This window comes from Anguilla rostrata, chromosome 4 (assembly GCF_018555375.3).
Source record: "Anguilla rostrata isolate EN2019 chromosome 4, ASM1855537v3, whole genome shotgun sequence".
NCBI lineage: Eukaryota > Metazoa > Chordata > Actinopteri > Anguilliformes > Anguillidae > Anguilla > Anguilla rostrata.
In genome coordinates this window covers 42,951,217-42,966,183 of record NC_057936.1, presented here as the reverse complement: position 1 = coordinate 42,966,183, position 14,967 = coordinate 42,951,217, and the positions used below count along the sequence as shown (strand labels likewise).

The window sequence follows — 14,967 nt, the reverse complement described above, 5'->3', positions numbered from 1 at the left end:
ATTTCTGTGTATTGCATTCCTTCAGCATGGAAGATGAAATTCTCGGCGTGTTTTTGATGGAGAGCTGTAGAAGGCCGACCTCTCCTACTTCTACGACCACATCCTCACCAGTGACCATGCACCTGTCCCGTCCTACGGTCACACCATCGTCCACCCACAACTTCTCCAATCCCTTCACAACACCCAACCAATTCACCTCATCAACTCTTCACAGCACAACCACACACAGCAGCACTATGATCACTACACAAAGGCACAGAGTATCACCATATAACACCGCCACGCAGCAGAGAAGAACAACACTAAGCTCTACAGCACAACAGAACACAACAGCTATTATGCACAAAACTACCACACAACAAAACATAACGGAACTACCACTGACTCCTAGAACACAACAAAACACAACAGCTATTCTGTACCATACTACCACACAACAAAACACAACAGCGCTACCACTGACTGCTACAGCACTGCAAAACACAACAGCATTTCCACTGTCTGCTACCTCACAACAGAACACAACAGCTGTTCTGCACAATATTAACACACAACAAAGTACAACAGCAATTCCACTGACTGCTACCAGACAACATAATGCAACAGCTATTCTGCTCAATACCACTACCCAACAAAACACAACAGCACTACCCCTGACTACTACCACACAACAGAACATAACAGCTACTCTGCATAATGTTACTACACAACAAAACACAACAACACTAACACTGACTGCTACCACACAACAGAACACAACAGCTATTCTCCTCAATACTACTAAACAACAATACACAACAGTACTACCACTGACGGCTACAACACAACATAATGCAACAGCTATTCTGCTGAATACTACTAAACAACAATACAAAACAGCACTACCACTGACGGCTACAACACAACAGAACACAACAGCTATTCTCCCCAATACTACCACACAACAAAACACAACAGCAGTTCCACTGACTGCTACCAAACAACAAAACACAACAGCAGTTCCACTGACTGCTACCACACAACAAAATGCAACAGATATTCTCCACAATACTACTACACAACAAAACACAACAGCACTACCCCTTACTGCTACCACACAACAGAACACAAAAGCTATTATGCTCAATACTACCACACAACAAAACACAACAGCACTACCACTGACTGCTACAACACAACAAAATGCAACAGTGATTCTGCTCAATACTACTAAACAACAATACACAACAGCACTACCACTGACTGCTACCACACAACAAAATGCAACAGATATTCTGCTCAATACTATTACAAAACAAAACACAACAGCACTTCCACTGACTGCTACTACACAACAAAACACAACAGCACTACCACTGACTGCTACCACACAACAGAATACAACAGCTATTCTGCTCAATACTACTAAACAACAATACACAACAGCACTACCACTGAATGCTTTACCACAACAGAACACAACAGCTATTCTCCCCAATACTACCACACAACAAAACACAACAGCAGTTCCACTGACTGCTACCACACAACATAATGCAACAGCTATTCTACTCAATACTACTACACACCAAAACACCACAGCAATGCCCCTTACTGCTACCAGACAACAGAACACAAAAGCTATTACGCTCAATACTACCACACAACAAAACACAACAGCACAACCACTGACTGCTACAACACAACAGAATGCAACAGCGATTCTGCTCAATACTACTAAACAACAACAAACAACAGCACTACCACTGACTGCTTCACCACAACAGAACACAACAGCTATTCTGCTCAATATTACCACACAACAAAACACAACTGCAGTTCCACTGACTGCTACCACACAACAAAATGCAACAGATATTATCCTCAATACTACTACACAACAGAACACAACAGCTATTCTCCCCAATACTACCACACAACAAAACACAACAGCAGTTCCACTGACTGCTACCACGCAACATAATGCAACAGCTATTCTACTCAATACTACTACACACCAAAACACCACAGCAATGCCCCTTACTGCTACCAGACAACAGAACACAAAAGCTATTACGCTCAATACTACCACACAACAAAACACAACAGCACAACCACTGACTGCTACAACACAACAGAATGCAACAGCGATTCTGCTCAATACTACTAAACAACAACAAACAACAGCACTACCACTGACTGCTTCACCACAACAGAACACAACAGCTATTCTGCTCAATATTACCACACAACAAAACACAACTGCAGTTCCACTGACTGCTACCACACAACAAAATGCAACAGATATTATCCTCAATACTACTACACAACAGAACACAACAGCACTTCCTCTGTCTGCTACAACACAACAATACACAGCAGCAGTTCCGCTGACTGCTACCACGCAACAAAATGCAACAGCTTTTCTGCTCAATACTACCGTACAACAAAACACAACAGCACTACCACCATCTGCTACAGCACAACAGAACGTAACAGCTATTTTGCACAATATTACCACACAACAAAACACAACGGCACTTCCACTGACTGTGACAACACAACAGAACACAACAGCTATTCTGCTCAATACTACTGCTGTAACACAACAAAACACAACAGCACTTCCACTGACTGCTACCACACAACAGAGCACAAGAGATATTCTGCTCAGCACTTCCACACAACAAAACACAACGGCACTTCCACTGACTGCGACAACACAACAGAACACAACAGCTATTCTGCTCAATACTACTGCTGCAACACAACAAAACACAACAGCACTTCCACTGACTGCTACCACACAACAGAGCACAAGAGATATTCTGCTCAGCACTTCCACCCAACAAAACACAACAGTTAATCAGCTCGATACTACCACACAGCAAAACACAACAGCACTTCCACTGACTGCTACCACACAAGAGAGCACAAGAGATATTCTGCTCAGCACTTCCACGCAACAAAACACAACAGTTAATCAGCTCAATACTACCACACAGCAAAACACAACAGCACTACCACTGACTACTACAACGCAACAGAACACAACAGCTATTTTGTTGAAGACTGCAGCACCAAATACTACATATCATACACTATATGTGACAGAATATAACACAACAACTATTCCACTGAACACAAGATTGCAGCCTAATACAACATCTCTTCCTCAAAATATTACGTCAGTGAACACAACCAGTTTTCAGATGAGCACGACACAAGCTAATATAACAGGTTTTCCACAAATGACCGTAATACCATACAATACAACAACATATATCATAACTGTTCCGCAAAACAAAACGCAGCATAATACAACATCACTTCTGCTAATATTGACAACACAGCAAAATACAACAGCTCAACCAGTAAGTCCAACAACACTATACAATACAAAATATATTCCACAGCAGAACACAACTCCATACAATATAACAACTCTTCCTCCAAATACAGTCCAACATACTACTGCTGTTCTGGCAACCATGACAGAACAACACAATGCAACATCTCTTCCAGTAAATATAACAATGCCATGGAATATATCTAGTTTACCAAACACAAAAATACAACCTAAGACAATAGCCCTTACAGAAACCACAACACAGTATAATATGACAGTCCATCCCATTGAAATAACAGTACACCAAAATGAAACAATTACAGCATCTTTACCAAAGGCAACAACCCAACAGAGCACAGCTTCTCTCCAAGTGAAAGCAACCACCAAAGTATCTGTGGCAAACACTCAGTCAAACATGAGGACATATGGAGCAGGTCTGACAACACCTCACTCAGTCAACCAAACAAGGACACAGACCACCACAATTATGTCCCCCAGCACCAACAGCAAATCCACTAGAACAAACACAACTGCAAATTTCACCAACCCCATAGTCATTCCCCCTGTCTTGCCCACTGTGGCCCCTTTGACTATCTCCACAACAGATGATGCCACCATGGAATTTACCACAGGTATTCAAGGCAACATTCACCCATTTGCTCTCTTTCTCACAGTCAAGTAATAATGGCAGCTTCACTCAGAATTAGAAACTGATCATAGAAACTGTGCTGGATACACCTTTTAAATGTTGACTGCTCTTGTTGTTTATTGTGAGATTGTGTTGTTCATTAAAATCCTAATGAGTGTATAGTACAGGTAGAAACCGGTGCACTCTCCATCCAAGGGTTGGATTTGTTTGATCTTTGTTGACCCCCCCATTAAAATTTGTGTAAGATTCAACATGCCCGACCAACTTCCTGCAGTAACCATGACGACTGCAAGTGAGGAGACTCAGGCTGACAAGCTCCTGGAGCAGACGAGGAACATCTCTGCACTGAACTCTTCTCAGGTGGAGCAGGTGGTTTCCAGACTGGAGGATCTGCTCTCCGGGCCCAATGTCACCCTGGCACTGGGCCATAAGCTACTTGACATTGTCAGTAATCTACTCAATGCCTCGGCCAACACCCTGGCTGCCTCCTCCTCTAGGTGAGCCTGACTGAACAAAATTCTAATAATTTAGATCAATGGTTCTCAACCTCCAGCCAATGGGCAACAAATGGTAAAATTTGCATAATGGAACCATGATTTTCAGTTGAATAAACCCCCTTTGCTTTCCTATCAAAGAAATAAAAAAATCAAATGGCATTGATTAGTCATTGCTTTGAACTAGCATGAACTGGTTCTTATTAGTTAGCAAATAGGTTTGATAACAGATTTGCAGGGTGTAAGGTGTTGTAGAGATTCTAGTATGTTTAGACAGCAGTTTTATTCCAAAATCTCCTAAAATGTACCCAGAATCCAGCTGTTTTCTCCTGCTCTCAGGATCATCAGGGCAGTAGAAACACTGGGGTTGAAGCTGGTAGTGCAGAGCAGGACCACAACAATCTCATCTGATTCCCTTGCTCTGGCCGTGAGGAAGGTGGACGGAGACAGTTTTGAGGAGATGTCCTTTTCCATTACTGACCCTAACAACCTTCAGGTATAAGACAGTACATCTCCACCCTTTAACACAGCGTTTCTGCACCTTTTTTTACAACCCACATCCAGAGCAGAGCACCCCTACAGGGTGACGTTTCCAAACCTCCAACCTCGCAACACATGATCCATATTGAGATTCTACTGTGCTTTGTATGAGATCATGCATCAACTGTAACATTTCAATACAATACTTATTATGATTGTTGTCCTAGAGAGTATATATATATTATATATATATTATACCACAATACTGTCACACAATCTGATTAGAGGGGGCAAGATGGGCCAGAGCAGCCCATGAACGTTTTCATTTAGGACAACGTAGGTTGCCACCGAGCTGCTCTGGGGCTCGTTTCACAAAAGTGGCAATGTGTGATCTGAGATCTGCGAGATGATTTCTCCTGCATTTCACTTAGAAATCCCAATTGCAAGCTATGAAGGCATGTTGCAAGTACATTCATGTAGGCAATCAATAAATTGGCTATGATTCCTTTCCACCTGACTCATTTTGGTGTTGTATCATACTTGTGTTCTTGTGCACAGCATTGGAGTGCTCTTCTGCTCTACGTGAGGTTCAAGGGGTATCTGAGGTGGAAAAATTTGACTTGCAGTCAGAATAAATTAGAATTACAGGCCTTTGTTTTGACATAAAAATGTCATTTTAATGATTTATTTTATTTGAACCAGTCTCCCCAGTAGACCTAATATATTTGAAACTTTATAGTAACATTAAGCGTTTTGCTATTTGTAATATTCAAATTAAACTTACCCACTGTCACCTAGAAGCCATCTATCTGTATGTCACTTGTGACAAAGCGGTGACACAATCAGTTTCCCCTGCACTGTAACTGCTATGTGTGCTCCTGGAGTATCTACCCACAGAATCTAATAGACTCTGTACAGCTGCAAACCACTTGGTAAACATTCAAGCAAGGTCTACCCTTTCTACACACAAAGGTATGTTTGTTAAATTGATAGTTTTAGAATATGAAAACTATCAATTGCACCAAGGACTTTTGGGAAACCAAATAGTGCATAGAAGTTTCACTTGATGCCTGTGGGTCCGGAAATGGAATGAAATCAGTATTTACAAAACGCTGTCCTTTCACAGCCGCATCTGGACTTGTTCCTTTGCAATGTGCAATGGCCTTGAGAAGTCTGTCGGTTGCAAGGAAGCTGTTGGTTGCACAGAGCTGTCAACCCTTACAAAAATGAAGTTTTTAAAAATATGCATGAAGTACACTTTTTCTAAACTAAATCTCAGACTGTGTAGGCTAAAGTGTACTTTTCGTTTTACTTTCCAGAAGTAAACAGGTTTAAAATAATTAAAGTATACCACTTGCAGATGTTAGAATAAATGGTATACATATTTCAGGAAATACTTTAGGTGTAGACTGTTGAAAGTTGGTCGACACTTGATGCAAGAGTGATATGAGGCCATGCTCCAAATGTAATATTTCATGCTCTGGAAATCTATATCGCTCAATCATCTCATTGTCTCTGTTGTTATCTAAAAGGTGGTCAAATCTCAGATGATTCTTTGTGGAGCCTGGCCTACATCTCTGCACTATCAGAGGAAACGGCATATTTGGAAAAGAAAAAAATGGTTGTGCGAGAGGTGCAAGTAATGCATTTTCATGAAACACATTTTGACAAGATATTGTGACCTCCAAGTGAAAATCCTCGCAAATCACTTTCGTGAAACAAGCCCCTGGTCCACAACTTAAAACCAGTATCTCCCTCCTTCTTCTTTGTCTTTTTTTAATCCAATAGAGGGTTAGAGGGTGTTTTTACTTTTATCCCAGTATATTTATCCTTTTTTCTTTTTGTTTTACATCCATACAGCACTAATTTGGAGAAAATAACAGCAAAAACAATCTTACTGTTAGTGTTCTTTTTCTAATTAAGATCTGTATACTAAAATTATAATTTGGAACAACTGGGTACTGTGAACAAGTTGTAAACACTGAAAAAGCAAAAGCATATTGAGACATATATATTTTCATGATAGTGTCTTTCATTTATCACACCAGTGTGTAATTGGCATTAAGTTAGAATATTTACTTTCTGGCTTGTGTGTATGAACTGTTTGCAAAATGTCATTTTAAGGGGAGAAAACATAGTTTTGAATGCAGTGTTAGATTTTGACAGATTTCTCAAGTTTGAGAAATAAGGCATAGTCTCAAGAAATGTGTGTAAACAATTGAGAAAAACTGTAATGGCTTGCTGTGATGCTAATGAACCTGGCACCCACATTAACTGTCTTGTCATGTTGCTATATGTTTATGTTGGTCCTCTATGTCCCATAGATTGGTGTCCGTGGTGAGCAGAGAGCTCGAAGGAGGACAGGGAACCTGAGGGCCCCTACACTGGGCACAATCACCCTACCTGCCTCCTTAACTATTAATCTGACTGTCCAAGAACAGCTGCTAGCCTCCAGGGTCCAGTTCATCTTTTACCAGAAAACCACTGTGTTCCAGGTACCAGAATCTATTCCTCCTTGTCTCTCCTCCTCTTCTACTTAGATGGTGTTCTTCTCCCTCTTAGCTTCTCGTCCTTTCCTCTTGGTCTCTTTTCCTCTTTCTCTAGCTCCTCAGGTACTCAGGTACAGTGCATTCTGGAGAACTGGGCCCTCATAAGAACCATTCTGAACTGTGATTCTGCTAAATATACTAGGTCTCTAGCAGTCAATTTATGTATTGATATTCATTAAAAATGACATATTTCAACTTCGACTGCTGAAAAATCGATTCATATCATTGTGGATGGCCACAAGATAAAAATGCCCATTCTGTTTGCAACATAGGACTTTGATTTCACTAACTGGTCATTTCATTTACTACACATTATTGAAAAGTGATCGCCCCCACCAAGTCAGCGCACAGCAGGCAGCAGGCTGAGAACTGACCGTTCCCGGCTATCACTCAGGGAAACTCTCGTATCGAGGAGCAGGAGGCGTCAGGTGCCGGAGCTAGCGAGACAATAGCCTGGTGTGTCAGCTGGATTTCTTTCAAACCCCGCAACCTATACATCAAAATATAGCTTAGAACCTGTAATTTTTAGCCGTATGTGTTTTTTCCTCCATTTAAAAAAACCCAGTCGAAATATTTAAAAAACCGACGTTATACCTTGTATTTCAGTCAATATTCCTCCATTTAACATGCTGTATCAGCCATAGGTCTTGACTATCAAATGAACACAAAATCCAGTCCAGATTTTCATGGTAACAGTTGCCACCAAGGGAAAGTATGAGGACATCAGATGGTTTGCAGTCTATCCAAACTTAGTTCAGTAGGGGAAAATAAAAAAATAAAAAAATAAATGAAACAGGCAAAAAAAGTTCATGTATTACTGTTATGTAATTACTGTTGTAAAGTAGTCATTCACGTTTTCCTAGCAAACTGCAGTAACGTGAATTACTATTGGAATTTAAGATTATTCCCTTCAACTGAAGGACATTTTTCTATATATCTTTACTGTAAACAGTTTCTATTTCCAATGCAAAACAGAATCTTTTGATTTATAAAACATTTTTTTCAGTTCCTGATTGTTCAGTGTCCCCCAGTTAAAGGGGGGGGGGGAGGGTGGTGGGGTTCAGACAGTTCATAAAACTCAGTTTAGTTAAAAATAAAAATTAAAGAAAGAGAGATGAAAAGTACAGTATGAGGATGTGGAAATATATTTCGTAATTAATTATATGCCAATATTATATCAATTTGATGCTTTGAAGGCACAACTTTTGCATTGCCAATGAATATGAAAATACAACATCTGCTCAATTTAATGTGACTTCCGGTATAAACCACGTCCACTTATCCGAATACAGATACAGAGACAGATCATTTTGTTGGTTGAACAGATACAGATACAGATAATGACGTCTCAGCACATACCTAATGGTGATGTAGGATTCTCTTAATGGTGGATGTAGATACTTTGGTACCTGATCCCTCCAACACCTTCACCAGTTCCTTTTGTTCTCTTGAGGTTCAGTTTGTTTCACCTTTCGGACCAAAATCTGTTCAGCCCTGGGAGTTCATTTGTGCCTCCTTCCTGAATGATGCAGTGTTTGTGTGGTCCCAATATTTTTATATTTGCATGAAATTGCTTGTGCAAATGCTCGTGGTACCTTCAGTTGATTGGAAATTGCTCCTAAGGAGGAACCAGACCTGTGGAGGTCCACAATTGTTTTTCTGAGGTCTTGGCTGAGTTGCTTTGATTTTCCCATGGTATCAAGGGCAAAAGGCAATTTCCCTAAAGGTAGGCCCTTAAATATGGCCACAGGTGCCAATTAACTCCCTATTAACTTCTAATTATGACAATTAGCCAAAGAGAAGCTTCAAAAAAGTCATTACATCAATTTTTGGAATCTTCCAGACTGTTTAAAGAGATACATTTTTGACCCACTGTTTCTAATCGATTGTTTTAAAATGACCTCTGATGTGAACTAATTGCCCTAATTGACTTGCCAAAAGAAATGTATGGTAACATGAAATGTGCAGAGTTGTGAAAAACTGAGTTTGAATATTTTTAGCCTAGGTGTATGTAAACTTTTGGCCTCAACTGTAATTAGGTGCTTTTCATGTTTAGAGAGATTATTTGCCGTATTAATTAGGTCAGAAATAGCTATGCATGCCACAAAGAATAAAAGTCCCATGTTCACATTGCTATATTGCAAACAATAAAAAAATAATAATAATAATTAAAGCCGCAAGCGGCGTTGGGAGGGGTCCAAGCATTGGCACCATCGCGCCCCCTATGGAGCGATTTTAAAATGGCTTTATCCTCATGATCATATGCCTTCACCCAACATATCTACTGTATATCATGGTGATTGTATCAAATGTTGATGACTTATGTCCAATTTTGTGCAAAGAGACGCTGTCGGATGACTTAGTTGCGTCACCATGGATGTGTCCTGGCCGTTTCCCGTAAAGGCCTTTACTTTGTCGTAACACTTAGATGGGATGTCGTAACACACATATGGCCTGGCGTGTTTGTACAGCTGCAGCGTTTCCATGCTGTAACTAAAAAAGGCGTCACACTAGTGTTGTCGCGATACCAAAATTTTGACTTTGATACCGATACCAAGTTTAGTATCACGATAATTAATACTGAAACGATACTGATTCAATACTCGGTACCTAACGATATTGAAATTACCTCAATAGATCAGAAACGTAATGTCCACAAGGGTTGACCTCATTTTCGAATTCATGGTTTATTAACAACCTGGTTCATTAACAAACTTTAAGTTGAAGCCTCTTCAACATATTAATATGCATAGGCCTATACTGTTACAACACTGAACAATAGAAAAATATGTTAAATATATTTCAAAAATTAAACAGTTGTAAACTAAATAATATTTAAAACAGGTCTTTCACCTTTAAATAGATCTAAAAACAGCATATTTTAATAACAATACAGCATCTATCTATAATAAAATATTTCCAAATTGGAACACCTATTGCTACTGAAGTGAACCGAGTCAAAGCTTGCGCTGTATCAAAGAGCTGCATACACAAGCGCAAGTCACTTGGCAACCTTAGTTGCTACTGCCATCTAGCGAAGATTCTGACAAATTACAAATTTCATCCTCTAAAGCAGTAATGCGGGAGACAATTTTCCCTGGCTTTTACATTTCACTCAAAACTACTGAACGTCAGAATATTCTAATACCGAACCGATTCTTTTTTTTTTAGTACAGAGAAATGCAAGTTTGGTAACCATGCTAAACTACGTCAGACACATATTCAATCAATTGTCAGTTTAGCAGAATGCACTTCAGAAGCACTAGAACGATAGAATAATAATACATATTTCAAATAATAAATATGACATTGAAAAAAAACGAAACAAAAAACAAAATATCAACTCGCCTACCTTTTCATTTATTTCGACATTGGCAGACTACAGCATAAATTGCGTCTTTTGTTTATATTCAATATTAGTAATTGCAGCGAGAAACTGCAGCTGTAGACACAAGATAGTGTGTTATGTTATGGCAGCAACGGAACGAAGCGGACTGCATATGTATTACCGTCATTGTTTTAATATACCAGCGTGTTTGCGCGCGTTTGCACAGGAACTCAAAACCTACCAATAAAATGGTTTAGCTATTTGTCAGCATAATGACAGATTTAAAGACTAATCGAACTCACCCGATACTGTCTTCAAATGGATCCATGCCAAAGAAAAGTAATTATTCATCCTCTCAAAAAGCTTTTACTAACAAACTCTTGGTAGCCTAGCATGCACTCTGGCTGGCACTGTCTTCTATTGCTTCCCCGACGCAAGCACTCTGGCTGGCACTGTCTTCTATTGCTTCCCCGACGTTCAGACCCTCCCCTCACTGATAAAAACTAGACCCTACGGTGTCGGATTACTTGCGTCGCCATGGATGTCGCTTGCCATAAAGAAGTTTACTAGATGTCGTAACGCTTAGATTTGGAGCTCCAGCTCTTCCGCACCCCACCTAATAAAAAGGTCCAAATGGCGGGCAAACCATATGGCGGACATAGGTGGTCCCAAAAGCAAAGTTGTAGAGGACATTCAGATGCATCGGTCGATGAAGTTTTGTGTTGATCTGACTTACGGTGTGGGAGTTATGACCTTTTAAACAGGACCCTTTTGTTATAGCGCCACCATCTGGCCGACATAGGTGATTTGAAGTGCCTGAGTAGTGGGGCGCCATAGGAACCCACCCACCAAATTTGGTTGGTGTACAACTTATGGTTGCTGAGCCTCAGACATTTTAGCGGAGAAAACTTCCACGCCCCAACGAAAAGGTCAAAATGGCGGGCAAACAATATGGCGGGCATAGGTGGAGCCAATGGCAAAGTTGTAGAGCACGTTCAGATGCACAGGTCGATGAAGTTTTGTGTTGATCTAACGTATGGTGTGGGAGTTATGGCCTTGTACGCATGACCCTTTGTTATAGCGCCACCATCTGGCCGACATAGGTGATTTTTAGTGCCTGAGTAGTGGGGGGCCATAGGAACCCACCTGCCAAATGTGGTTGCTCTAGGACTCATGGTTGCTGAGCCTCAGACACTTTTAGCGGAGATAAATAAGAATAATAATCCTAACAGATACAATAGGGTTCCACCAGCTTTTCTGCTTGGACCCCTAATAATAATTCTAACAAAAACAATAGGGTTTCACCAGCTTCGCTGCTTGGACCCCTAATAATGGATAAAAAGGTTACAAATTATTTACCAGATCAAGTTAAAGACTGAGCTAACTCAACAGGCTCCTAATTGGTGAAAGTGTGGACCCCTGGCCACGAAAACTAACCATTTGGTAGATAATGAAGAATTCAAAGGCAAAGCAAATTATAACAAACCAAACCTGCATTGTGTTACTAAGTCTAAGTGAAAAACATACACAAAAATTGAAATAATAAAAACCCAGTGAAGTATCAGAATAAAAGGTGCAATACAGTTTTTTGCCTGTGATGCGTGCACCGTCCTGATAAAAATCACTGATGGTCTGCTTGCTCAGACCATTGTACTTTAAGAATAGTGCACTTAATGGTTTCTAAGAGTAATTGTCAGAAAGAAGATATTACTCTTAGAAACCATTAACTGCACTATTCTTATGACTGTGCAAGAGTAATACTGTCATCTGCCTGGCAGTAAATTTAAGGAAATATTTTTTAAATTTACTGCCATGCAGATGACAGTATTACTCTTGCACAGTCATTGTCTGCTGCATCTCATGTCCGGTTGGGGACTGATGATCTAGGTCATTTCTGTTGGGCCATATGCTGATTTTGTTTCATGTTATTTGATTTTAAGGGATGCAGACTTTTCCATCAAACCCACTTATTGATAATAATATTGAAAAACATTGCTCTCAACACTGAATAATTTTGTGTTTTATTGTAAATGGCCACTACTTACTCTACTTTACAGTTTTCCACAACTGCTTACATCTGCTGTTTTCTAGGCCTAATTTACCCAACTTCCCTGGCACGGATACACACCTACTCATGTTTTTTTTATTCCTGTTCTATCATGTGTCTCCATTGGTTATAACTCATTATATTCACTTTTATTTTAGATGTACTGTATATGTAATGCTGTCAATGCTGTGTGTCCGCAGGGACCCCCTGAAAAAGAGATCTCTGTCTCAGTGGGGCCCCCTGCTATATATATAATTGAATATTTTATCCGGAAGACTACTGAGAAAAGCTATATTGTTATATTGGTTATATTGGCCCAGGGGAGCATGGCAGTGGAGGACCTCAGGGTGGCTGACAAAGTGTGACATTGCCTTCTCTTCCATTTGGTGAGGTTAAGTCCTGCCTTGTCAATGAAGATGAACTCATGTGGTGTGTCAGCAAAAAGATGTGATTATGTATATTACAGTAGAAACACAGTAAAACACCAAAACACATTAAGAAAAGTAGGCCATCAAATAGCCTGCACTTTACACTCCAGAAATAGATTTTATTTGTCCTTTATTTAAACAAGTAGTCTAATTGAGATCAAGGTCTCTTTTTCAAGAGAAACCTGCTAACAATCAAACATATATAAAAGCTTTGTACAAACCAACACAGTTCAGACATACATTAACATACAGTATAGCAGTCACGCATGAGATGACAAGTAGATTAAAGGAGACATGTACAAGCAGTATTAAAGAGTTTAAAATCTTCGTTTACAAGTTTAAATCAGCGTTTAAGAGTTTAAAATCTTGCATTGGAATGTGCGATTCTATAATCAAAAGTTTTTTTTTGTAATTCATTCCATTTGTAGGGGGCATAGTAATTAGGGGTCCAAGCAGCGAAGCTGGTGGAACCCTATTGTATCTGTTAGGATTATTAGGGGTCCAAGCAGCGAAGCTGGTGGAACCCTATTGTATCTGTTAGGATTATTATTATTATTATTATTATTATTATTATTATTATTAGGGGTCCAAGCAGCGAAGCTGGTGGAACCCTATTGTATCTGTTAGGATTATTATTATTAGGGGTCCAAGCAGCGAAGCTGGTGGAACCCTATTGTTTCTGTTAGGATTATTATTCTTATTATTTTTCTCCGCTAAAAGTGTCTGAGGCCATAAGTCCTAGAGCAACCAAATTTGGCAGGTAGGTTTCTATGGCCCCCCACTACTCAGGCACTAAAAATCACCTATGTCGGCCAGATGGTGGCGCTATAACAAAGGGTAATGCGTAAAAGGCCATAACTCCCACACCATAAGTTAGATCAACACAAAACTTCATGGACCTATGCATCTGAAGGTGCTGTACAACTTTGTCATTGGGATGACCTATGTCCGCCATATTGTTTGCCCGCCATTTTGACTTTTTAGTTGGGGCGTGGCAGTTTTCTCCGCTAAAATGTCTGAGGCTCAGCAGCCATAAGTTGTAGTCCAACCAAATTTGGTAGGTCGGTTCCTATGGCCCCCCACTACTCAGGCATTACAAATCACCTATGTCGGCCAGATGGTGGCGCTATAACAAAGGGTCATGTTTAAAAGGTCATAACTCCCACACCGTAAGTTAGATCAACACAAAACTTCATCGACCAATGCATCTGAATGTGCTCTACAACTTTGCCATTGGGAGCACCTATGTCTGCCATATTGTTTGCCCGCCATTTGGACTTTTTTATTAGTTGAGGTGCGGAAGAGCTGGAGCTCCAAATCTAAGTGCTACGACATCTAGTCAACTTCTTTACGGCAAGCGACATCCATGGCGACGCAAGTAATCCGACACCGTAGGTCTAGTTTTTAGCAGTGAGGGGACGGTCTGACCGTCGGGGAAGGAATGGAAGACAGTGCCACCCAGAGTGCATGCTAGGCTACCAAGAGTTTCTTAGTAAAAGCTTTTTGAGAGGATGTATAATTACTTTTCTTGAGCCTGCATCCATTTGAAGACAGTATCGTGAGTTCGTTTAGTCTTTGAATCTGTCATTATGCTGAGAAATAGCTAAACCATTTTATTTATAGGTTCTGAGTTTCTGTGCAAACGCGCACGCTGGTATAATGAA

At 40.1% G+C, this 14,967-nt stretch overlaps 1 protein-coding gene across 5 annotated transcripts in view; it reads left to right on the top strand.

Annotated features, from left to right (window-relative positions):
- Window positions 1-14,967, top strand: part of adgrg2a (adhesion G protein-coupled receptor G2a) — a 115,643-nt gene that overhangs the window by 76,441 nt on the left and 24,235 nt on the right. For all 5 annotated transcript variants that reach the window (XR_010329759.1, XR_010329760.1, XM_064334067.1 and 2 more), the window contains 4 exons: window positions 26-3,960; window positions 4,252-4,474; window positions 4,811-4,967; window positions 7,276-7,446. Coding sequence is in view for 3 of the 5 variants with exons in the window: in XM_064334067.1 (XP_064190137.1) it covers window positions 26-3,960; window positions 4,252-4,474; window positions 4,811-4,967; window positions 7,276-7,446 (4,486 nt within the window). In the remaining 2 variants the exon portion in view is untranslated. The remainder of the gene's footprint in view (window positions 1-25; window positions 3,961-4,251; window positions 4,475-4,810; window positions 4,968-7,275; window positions 7,447-14,967) is intronic.